Below are 10,940 nucleotides of genomic sequence, written 5' to 3'. Positions count from 1 at the left end.
CCAAACAGTGTGAAAGATTGAAATATTTGGTGGATCTCTGACACCGGTGACTATTGCTCTGCAGTACTTTACTAAAATTTCAGTGTCATCGTGTCATGTTGTGTGTGAGGCAGAGTGCCTCTGGGTCAGAATGTTCCTGTAGACGGTGTAACCAGCATGAAAGTAAAGGAAATCCATAATTGGAATATCTTATTAATTGTCTGAAATGATATCTCATTGATATGCTAATGGTAATACCATTAAGGTAGCAGAAAACCCTAATAATTGATGAACAAATGCTAATGACATGTTACTTAAAGAGCAAATTTAAAACTGCTTCTCCATTAAACATTGCAGTATTTAAAGCAAGTGTTAATGTACGGCATGTTCGTTTTTGAAATTTTTATGTATAGTGTATATATTGAAATTTTTTACATGGATATTCAAAATGTTTTTTTGTGAAGAGAGCAGCTGCTCCAACGGCCAGCCAGGTGAGAGGACTTTTAGTTTAAATAAAACATTTTAATACATTTTATCGGCAGTTGATAAAAATCAACTGCTATTAATTGTAGCATCACTACTTTTATCCTGTTTTGTTGGTGTTTTACTAAGAGCACTGTTGGCTTCTGGCTGGGAATATGGACTGTGATTTGTTAATATTTCCTCATGATAAAACAACTGAAAATTGAGAAAAGTATGGGTTTTTTTCTGCTGTAAAATGTCAATTTGCTCTTAAAGTTTGTTCACCGAGGTTATTAAACGTGAATGCGACGACCAAGCGAAGGCATATTTTGATTTGTAGCAGTGAACATGAGAAACACTTATGACCCGTTACTTCAGGTAACATTGTATTATTGCTTGATCTGTCCTTGTAAGTGGATGGATAGCATTTGTCATATAAGGTCTGTGCCGAATACAAACTTTAAAGTGGCATATCTGCTAAGTAATTTTTCCAAATAGTCACATTTTAAAAATGTGCCTCTTTCAGGGTCATTTTTGCAATTCTCCTGGAGGGCTTACTGCCCCTATTCATAAATCTCTAATGACACCCTTGCTGTCTCTGTATGTCCAGGTGGCAGTTATCTTTAGTAGTCTTGGAAATAAATGTTTTTTATTTAGTGCAAAAGCATATTTAACTAAAGGTCTAAATACAAACTACTAAGAATATGACTCAGAAGAAATTGGTAAACTATGCAGTTTCTTCTAGACGTAGATAAGACCAGGGCACACAGAGACTATAAACTATGTGTCTAGACAAGGAATAACATTTGGAAGTGCTTAACTTTTGTCTTGGAGAAGATTTTGAACAGATCAATGCCAGTTTGAGTAAATCAGATCAAAACCATACCCCCTTAGCTTTTTAAAAACGAAAGGCTTACATGCTCAGTGAAAAATGGAATGCATCACAGTGTTTTGAAAGCCATTCAAATGTCGTATTGCGTCAAAGGTAGTCAGCATTGTGGTGATTATCTGCATTCTTTTAAGTCTCACACTTCCTTTGTTCCTCTGTAGAGAATCATCTGGTTGTGGTTGCTTTGCAAGGTAGCCAATGTGAAATCGTTAAGTGTCAGAATGGTCTACACATGTAGAAATACTCTCGACACTCTTTCACTGTTCTTTAAATCCCCTCAAAGCACTTGGACACATTTTGGTTCATGGTGGACATGGTGCAATGTGGTCTCAGCTCTAAGGTCTTGGGTTCGTCTTCCCATCTGGGTTAGGTTTCCATGTTCTCCCTGTTTGTGTGGGGGTTTCTTCCAGGGTCTCCTGTTTCTTCTCACCATCCAAAAACATGGAGAATAGGTCAGTTGAATGTTCTAAATTGTCCTGGCGTGAATGACTTCCACAAGACTTGACAGTAATAGAGAGTCAGTATATTGCTAGCTAATGTAAGTTAATAATAAATGTACACTGAACTTAAGCCCAGCAAGACAGAGATAATACGTAATTTTTCCATCTCCCAACCCAAGATCTGCCCATCCATTTTGAAAACTTGCATATCTGAAAATCTAGGCATGGCACTGTACAACTAACTTTATTCTCTGGCAAAGCTAGCAACATGGCCCAGGCATGCAGGTGACTCATAAGCTTTACCCGCACTTTCGCTTGCATAACATCACAGGCTGTAGGAGGTAAAAGGTAAAGCCACTCTGGTTGCAGCGCAAGTTTAGCTTTTCCAATTCCAAGTATTCCAACTTGCGACATGGTGGTGTTTTTCTGAGCGGGGAAAACGGACGCGTTTGTTTTAACTCTTTTTTTTGTATCATCGAAACCAGGTTTATTTTTGCCTTACTGAAAGAAAATTAAGAAAATAGGACACGCATTAGGGATCTTATGACTAGCTTTGTTGCGGTACCTCATCAACATAAGTTCAAGTTGTGCACAAAATGCATAGAACCGTCGAACGGTTTTGTTAACTGTACAGTTAACATGTGAAAATATCGCTTTTAAGGTAATTAGCGTCCACCGTAGGAGCAGCATTCATGCCGTTTTGTTATTGACACGCCGCCAACTCGGGACTTTATTTAAACTCGGGTGCATTACCGAAAAATCCGGCTTTGCCACTAGCAAAGATGACGCTGTGGTGGCGTTCATTTAACCAGTGTTAATCCCATTTCTTTAACAGCTAATTCAATTAAGATTAATAAGAAGATAATATTTCAAGATATTGTATCTATATGTGTCAAACATTTATTCTACTGTTATTCTTACAGAATGATGCATATACACATTTAGATGTATTAAGATGTGACTAACCGACGGAACGTTTTGGATGTGTGTTTTCATATCTGACATTTTGTATATGACCCCTGTGCGACTGGCATACAGGCGTGCAGTTTCTCTCGGAAATGTCAGGTCAATCAAATGAGTAAAGATACGTGGCCGCTGAACCGGTGGCCATTTTTACAAATCATCCTACCAGGCTACTATTCTGTATGTATCTCGGAGAATGTCTCTTGTTGGTAGGACGAGTTTGGTCATTTAACTGAAACGATCATGATAATTAAGTTGATTTGCATAAGGACAGAGTCGATTCCGCTATTATTGCAAGACCTTTATTTTGAAGGCCCTTATTAAATCTAAATGCCTACATCTATGCATAATCATTGTGTAAGGATAAAAGTGGAATAATGCTTTCTCACACACACACACACACACACACACACACACACACACACAGACAGAGAGAGAGAGAGAAATAATAACACAGGCAAGAACGTTGCTACCAGGCCAATCACTACTGCCGGGAATTTCTATGCCCTCAGAGAAAATTCGAGAAGGCAGATGTGAAGGCCGAGATTCTTTCAACTTTGAAGGAAGACATAACTACGTTAGTGAGGTCAGGGTTAAAGACTCCAGTAAACATGTCTTGATATGGAAGGGCGAATAAGGAGATAGAATGTTTGCATATTAAATGCGGCAGAGGGCCCAGGCTCGAGTTCTCCTGTCACCATTTAAAAGTTGTTGAAAGAAGTACTGAATATGGAGAGGAGGTTATGGTGGATGGGTTGCATCTCAGCTTTCAACCAAGGCAGCCAGTTGACAGAATCTTGATGACCTACCTTTGCCTCTAAAAAACAGATTATTGAAGCCTGATTTGTGTTTTTAAATAGTATTAAAAGTCATTTAAGTGGACTAAAATTCACACTTTGGTCATTCACTTTTGCCACCTTGGGCAGAAATAAGCGTGATGAGCTGTGGCAAAACTTCAAATGTTTTTTTTTTTTCTCTCTGGCCCTGCGCTGTTTGAGTTCGAGATGGTGTTTTGCTGTGTTGATTACTGGAGGACCTAATCTTGCCATTATTGTAATGCTCGAGCTATCAAAGCAAACCCCTGCATCCCACTGCAATTATTTATTTCTAAATCAGCACCACCTGAGTATGTTCTCTCAAGTACTGAAATTTATATTGTAATTAGAGGTTAATCTGATTTATGTAGCTATAATAACAGGATGAGAATCAATTCTTAACAAATTTTGATCACATCTTCATTTAGTTCATCTATGTCTGTAAAATGCTCCCTTTACAAATAAAGAACCAACCACAGCCACCGAATAGGAAGTAACTAACTTCAGTGTCTTTATGTGGTTGTCTGTAACAGACTTTGCCACTAGTATGTGGTTCATACACAGTGAGAACAGGTAAGTCAGACTTACCTGACACCATACCAACTGCAGAGCCAATAACAGCATGAACACAAGTTATCAGCGAAGAAATGAACAGGGCAATAATGAAGATGCCTCCTGTCCAAGGATTGTCACAGCCATAGACCTGCCCAATACCCACAGGAATGGAGCAGAAGAGCTAGGGACCATAAAAAGAGGAAAAACATGGACATATAATGTTGCAATTGGACTTTAGATTGCCATGCACTCCGGCTTATGCCTGCACTGACTTGCACTGATATTGGGTCTGGTAATGTCATGTGGGCTTAAACAAAATGCTGACTGTTCAGGCACTTTTAGAAAATGTCGTATTTGTAACTAGCCTGAAATCCAATCTGATAGGGCCAGCAGCCTCTTTATCTTCTAAACACGGTGGGAGCACTTCTGTCTGTTTATAGCTTTATGCCAACTGTGATGTCGTTTGCCTCCATTTTGCATATTGTACTCATGTAAAACCATAAATTGGGGTATTTAATCCTATTTGTCACCATTCACCATGGAACAAATTTTAGGAATATTTGCAATTTTAGTTTAAACCCAATAAAAAGGAAGTGTGTAATGCTAATCAATGGAAAGTGGAAAGTCCTTTTTTTTTTTTTTTTTTTTAATTGTGCTGAAGTCAGAGGTGTGCATTATTCATTGACTGATGCTATGGGAGCAGCATACAACCTGATTTTGGAATGGCACTAAAGTTAAGGCCAGTACTTATTGTTAAGATGGCTAATTAATGGCTGTGACAGCATTAGAGTCTTTGAACCTTTGTTATTCTTTTAAACCATTTTATTTTCCCTTTCACTTTTTAATTAATAAACTGAATACACAAACCTATCTGGAGGCGTCCGTTGCATTGGTGTTGAGAAGCCCAAATCCCATCCTTGCTACCGTACATAAATCTAAGTTCCTGTGGATTCTACCATCATTCAATGAGGAACTTTCACATTAAACTTTGTGTTAATAACTGACTTTGACATTCCTGAAGTAAAACAGTATTGTTCATTAGTAAATTGTTTTTGACAGAGTTTCACTTGTATTGTTACACTGAAGAAAATCAGTGATTTAGAAGAGGTGCTCCTCTGCAGCGAAATTAGGAGGGTTGCATGGTGTCCATGTCTGGGGCACATGGGATGTTGTGTAATGGGCTGTGCATTTAACTAACAAGAAAACAGGTGTTTGAGTTGAGCACTGGTGCAAGTTTACTGTAAAATATTTATCTCAGGAGTACATTTTTGTGCATATTCCTTTGGGTTATGTAATTTTAATTTCTTAACAAGAACAATCAGGTTTGATGTATGTAAAATAGCTACACAATAAACATCTGTGTAATACAATCACTGTTAGGATATAAGTAAACAACTTGAATGACTGAAAAGAAACAACTGTAATATGTTTGTAAAAAAAAATGTTACTGAAAGGGCACATAGAGTGGAAAATCCCATACCACTTTTACTAATGAGATACAGCAATAAAGATAATACATCAAGCCCATCTTGTAAGAAGGATATCTCCATTCTAACAGGGATAGATTAACTTCTGTTGCAGTCTAGTGGTGCATATGATGATTTGTCTGGTATCCCAGCATGGGCACAGTGTTGATTCAGACTACTGCAGCATCGCCATAGTGTGGGGTGCGTGGTGTGATTTCTTCGGTGCTCGGCCCACTGCTGGTCTCTGTCTCCACCCTGTCAGTGCTGACCTGTCGATTCTGCTCATTCTTCTCTTGACTTTCCAATGCACTCTTCACTACCTCCTCTTTTGCCAGTCCTTTGGTCATCTTCGTCTTCTCAGCTCTCTCTTCCTTTTTCATCTTCCAAAAGTATATGAGGTTTTTCTCAGGGTACGCCACCTTGGTGAGCGGCAGCTTGTGGATGGCCTTCGTCTCCGTGGTGATCAGAAGGAAGGTAAGGGCAGACAGGCAGAAGGGCCAAGTGCATGCTGGGAGCCCAAACTGAGGAGGGGAGCATTAGACCACTGATTATACAAGTAAACCTGGCACTGAACATGTCAGCATCAGCTAGAGCAATTAGGAAATTCAGTCATATTGCTCTTGTGAATCATTGAATACTTACAGTGGCCATCACATTGGCAATAGCACTGCCAAGGTAGGCACAGAAAAATGCTAAGGGGAAATGAGAGAGGAAATTAATGCCATTAAGCTGCATCCGATAGCTCTTACATAACCAGAATAATTTAGCAGTGAGGAGAGAGGAAACGGTCTTCGTGAGAGCATACCACAGGCTACAGACAGGAGATGGACCTGCCAAGTGAGAGCGTAGAACATTCCACCGATGGCGATGCAAGCCAAAACGCAGTTATATCCCCACAATCCAAAGTAGATGTTCTCGAACGGTGCAGCAAGGGCAAGACCTGGATCGATGGTTCACAGAATTTTTTTTTTCACTGTGTAGATTTAGAAGTCTTTTTTAAAAAGTCAAACATACTTGTGAAAAATGTGTGCTCTAAACTTTGACTTGGTTATAGCAGAGCCATCATACAGCCTCAGTTCTTTAGGCTTTGGAATTTGTGCCTCAGTTTTCAGGTCTTCCCTGCTCTAGTACACATAATACAACTTATTAAAAGCTTGAAATTTAGATGCTGAGCTGTGTCATCTTTAGGCCACAGTGGCTTGGACCAGAAATGGTACAATGTTAAGTCAGACTTACCTGACACCATACCAACTGCAGAGCCAATAACGGCATGAACACAAGTTATCGGCGAAGAAATGAACAGGGCAATAATGAAGATGCCTCCTGTCCAAGGATTGTCACAGCCATAGACCTGCCCAATACCCACAGGAATGGAGCGGAAGAGCTGGGGACCATAAAAAGAAGAAAAACATGGACATATAATGTTGCAATTGGACTCTAAATTGACATGCATTCCCGCTTGTGCCTGCATTGACTTGCATTGATAGTGGGTCTAGTAATGTCATGTGGCCTTAAACAAAATGCTGGCTGTACATGCACTTTTAGAAAATGTGGCATTTGCAACTAGCGTGAAATCCAATCTGATAGGGCCAGCAGCCTCTTTATCTAAACATCATGTTCTGAGATCGTTATGATATAAGAAGATTCTAGAACAATATGATGTTACTATTGAAGTGGATGCTTATTCTAAGGAATGACCTTAAACAACCAGTGCCTGGCAGCCATCCAAGAAGGCTCTTACCAAAGCATAGTCCATCTCGGACCATGTGACATTTGGGAAAGTGCTGCGACGCTGAATCAGGACCTGGGGGAAGTAGAGGTTGTAATGGCCTGTAGCCACCATGTGCAAACACACCAGGATGTTGAAAGGTAGTGTGAACACTGGCAGGTCCCACCGACTGTTGATAGATGCCAGGGCACTGGAGACAATCGGGCTGCAGTGCACAAAATATTCAGATATTTACAACAGACTTTTGGATCTCAAGTCAAAAGTGTCTTGCAGACCTTGATGCCAATGGCCAACCTTTTTTCCCCTTTGTGTATTTAGTGTAGAGCCACTCAGGACTCTGCTCGAGGCATGTTTATAGATCTTTTCCATTTAAGGGGTATAAGTGGACAACAGAGAGAACATTACTGGGACAATGAGCAGACCTTCAGAGGACTGCCATTCATAGCTACGTGGTACACGCTTTTGATTAATCTTTTTAAAACAAGGAAAATCATAGTAATGTCCTGATGCAAGTCAGTAGAGGATGGTCACTCATTAAAGCAAAACAGGTTAAAACTCAAAGTTGTCTGAAACAAAGGATTCTCAGAAGCTCAATTTTACAGGCTTACTGAAAGTGTATATTTATAGCAGACGTGCCCTGCTTAATCGGTGCCCAGAACCAGCTCTATGTGCTTGATAATATTTGATAAAGTCACAAAATTCTGACCATAATGAAAGAGGCACATTCCAAACAGTTTTGGCTCTTGTTCAGTCTCTTTATAAACTTAGCTCACAACTAAAACGTACTTCTCCTCAACATGACAGCCTTGTCATGACATGTCATCTTGACCTTGTTTGACATGTTTTTCACCATATGACTGCTTTGAATGCCAAACCTGCCAAGCCAAACTCAGGCACACTAGGATACTAACCACCATCTCATAAATTCCATTCTCTTTACTGCATAAAAAAGAAAGAAAAGGTTGCTTCCCCTGTAGCAGTCTGGCCAATTGTTCTATACTATACCAGTACTAGGTCTTGGGCATGATTCCTAACACTACACTTGCTTACCTCTGCAATACGATTGAAGATTTAAAGTTGCTCTGGATAAGAGCCTCTGGCAAATGTGTCAAATGTAATGTAATGTAAATGTAAACCTCACAAAACTCACCATGCCATCGACATGAAGATGTTGGGTAATAGAAGCCACCAGTACCAGTCGCCCGCGTTGGAGAAGACTGCCATGAGCAAGCCGACCAGGATTCCATTGTATCCATACAAACCTGCTGCTATTGCACCTCTAAGGAAAGATTGGAAAATTCTTACCACACTACTGAAACAACAGCTCCAAAGTTATGATGCTGCATTAGCAGGATGGGAAGTACCTATTTTGTTTTAGAATGAGGGCTGAGATCGTGGCAAACAAGGTGCCCACAAAGCCATTCAGGGCCCACCATCTATTTTGGAGGATCAGACCAGCGAAGATGATGAGCCCGCTCAAAGGGTTGTTCACAAACATCACCTGTGCTGCTCCCCTCAAAACCCAATCCACAATCTGAATCAAGATGAACTGTCCTGGATAAAGTGTTTTACAAAGATGCAGTTAATAAGCAGTGACTAAGAAAATTAAATAGCAGACTTTGTAATTCTCATCATTGCTGCTCTATCACAAACATGAATTTGAATATGTTTGTTACACCAGCAATATAAGGTCTCCTTTTATGAACGTGATGCAATACACAGTTAACATAAAACAACAGTAAACATCGTAAAAGCATTGAAATGTTTAAACTTTATGCATGTTTATAGGTATACTATGTGTGTGCCTGTATTGTTTCTGACATAGGTGTGGCTCCTAGTGCAAACAAATGGAGATCCCAAGAGGGGTTAGTAAACTTCTCTATGGTGCGCTGGAATGCTTCAAATCGGAAATATGAAAAGTGCAGCATTATGGCCTTTATAGTTTACATTTATTGGCTTTTCCAGCCCTATTTGTTTTTTGTTTGTTTGTTTGTGTGTTTGTTTGTTTGTTTTGGGGGGTGCTAAAAAGCTGTGCCAATATTCGACTTGGATAGCTATTCCTTAAAGCTACAGTGGAAGAGATTACTGCGACAGATACAGAAAGAGTACTAAATAGACTGCCATGCAGGTGTGATCAGTGTCCATGTGACAGCATGTACAAGATACGCTGAAGAGCTGCACTAGCAGAGTTATTGAGATTTACCATCAAGTTTTGAGGGACAGAATTCTGTGATGCATGCTGATGTCGACTAATTAATTACGTTGATACACACATCTTCGTTTCTTTATTCACAGATTTACTGAATTACACATTAATTAATTAACTCATTCATTCAGTGGTCCATTTATTTACTTAATTGCATACTTCTCAATTTAACACATCCAGAATTTATGCACGATGAAGTTCAGGTCACGGTCAGTGACAGGCATTGTATCTGTATCTGAAAAAACGCAGCTTCACTTGTACGCTGTTATGCCTATTTAGCGTATGGGTGGGTTAGCCTACCCTTCATCCACTCCGTGAAAGGAGCCATGTCCCCACAGAAGCACAGCGCAAGGCGCGAGAGCCGGGCTTTCATGTTTTGGCAGGGAGACACGTGTACGCTCCACTGTCCGCTCTTCTCGGCGGACTGTGTGCGCGGCTTATTTAGCCCTGGCGCCTGCTGAACTGTGTTGGCCATCAGCGGTTGCAGCTCCTATCAAAGACAGCAGAATATGAAATACTTAATTAGTAGCTTCTTTACAGTTTTGACATGGGAAAAAATACCCCCAGGGACTGTTGCAGGTTTTTTTAATTAAAAAAAAACGAAAAAAAAAAACATTTCTTCTTGTCAAGTTTGTAATTGCGTCTCTATTTGTTGCTTTAAATATCAATTTTATTTGCGCCTAATTTAATCACGTCTTTTTTGGTGGGGGGATGGGTGTACCCATTTAATTTGTTTTTAGAAATCCAGGCGATTTTCAATCGTGAAATGGCCTTATACGTTACCAAGCGGCTGCGACATCAGCGTGCATCAGCTGAAAGAGACTAATCCATTAATATAATCTGTTTGCTATAAGTGTATTATTAACTAACATATAGTACCATTTACTTGATTCCTTCATATTTGTACAGGCTAGACCTTCCTGCTAGTCAGTGGACTTACCTTCGAATGCTCGGGTTGTGTTCTGTAGAAAATTTGAATGCCCTGTAGCAGAATTTAAAAATAATAGGTAAATCACCATGAAATATTAATTATTTAGGGTTATCATAAACAAAGCATACATAAATTACTTATTGGAAATACTATAGAAACCTGAGCTGTCACCTCTGAAAACTGTGTTTCATGCATAAATAATATTGGTTTATTTCTCCTGGACGCCCTATAACCATCAACAGTGAACTAGTTAACAAGAACAAACTAGTCTGAGCAAAGAATTTATATTACTGGAAGCAAAGCCCCTCCTTCTTACATCATGACATTGATGAAAACAAGAGATAAGTCTGAAGGCCTAAATCTCTCTCTCTCTGTCAAGATGGCTTTATAGGCATGACTGTACAGAGTATAATATTGCCAAAGAATTGAAAATATTTTTACAATTTCAAACTTTAGAAAATAATAATAACAAAAAAGACACTACCACCAGCACCAATATTATTAA

At 39.5% G+C, this 10,940-nt stretch overlaps 1 protein-coding gene across 4 annotated transcripts; it reads right to left on the bottom strand.

Annotated features, from left to right (window-relative positions):
- Positions 1–5,575: 5,575 nt before the first annotated feature.
- slc14a2 (solute carrier family 14 member 2) lies at positions 5,576–10,690 on the bottom strand. 4 transcript variants are annotated; one of them, XM_081715064.1, is made up of 11 exons: positions 10,607–10,627; positions 10,445–10,486; positions 10,288–10,326; positions 9,805–9,994; positions 8,663–8,852; positions 8,449–8,577; positions 7,311–7,503; positions 6,806–6,953; positions 6,375–6,509; positions 6,212–6,261; positions 5,576–6,090 (listed from the first exon to the last, which is right to left on the bottom strand). In XM_081715064.1, exons 4-11 carry the CDS (start codon positions 9,977–9,979, stop codon positions 5,740–5,742), a joined length of 1,371 nt encoding a protein of 456 aa, XP_081571190.1. In that variant the 5' UTR covers positions 9,980–9,994; positions 10,288–10,326; positions 10,445–10,486; positions 10,607–10,627; the 3' UTR covers positions 5,576–5,739. The 4 variants fall into 4 exon arrangements, with proteins under 4 accessions (XP_081571190.1, XP_081571189.1, XP_026862072.3 ...); XM_081715063.1 differs by lacking the exon at positions 10,288–10,326 and having other exon boundaries at positions 10,607–10,690; XM_027006271.3 differs by lacking the exon at positions 10,288–10,326 and having other exon boundaries at positions 10,595–10,623.
- Positions 10,691–10,940: the final 250 nt, after the last annotated feature.

Source organism: Electrophorus electricus, chromosome 5 (assembly GCF_041902795.1).
Source record: "Electrophorus electricus isolate QZ-2024a chromosome 5, ASM4190279v1, whole genome shotgun sequence".
In the NCBI taxonomy this organism is placed as follows: Eukaryota; Metazoa; Chordata; class Actinopteri; order Gymnotiformes; family Gymnotidae; genus Electrophorus; species Electrophorus electricus.
The sequence above is the reverse complement of the archived record's forward strand: the minus strand, read 5'-3'. Positions and strand labels throughout refer to the sequence as shown.

Excerpts from the sequence above, each read along its gene's own strand:
- slc14a2 (XM_081715063.1), bottom strand. The coding sequence starts at position 10,630 with ATGCATGAAACACAGTTTTCAGAG. Across the intron at positions 9,995-10,444 it reads CACAACCCGAGCATTCGAAG|GAGCTGCAACCGCTGATGGC; the intron begins GTAAGTCCACTG and ends TGTCTTTGATAG. Across the intron at positions 6,510-6,805 it reads TGCAGTTGGTATGGTGTCAG|GTCTTGCCCTTGCTGCACCG; the intron begins GTAAGTCTGACT and ends CCATCGATCCAG.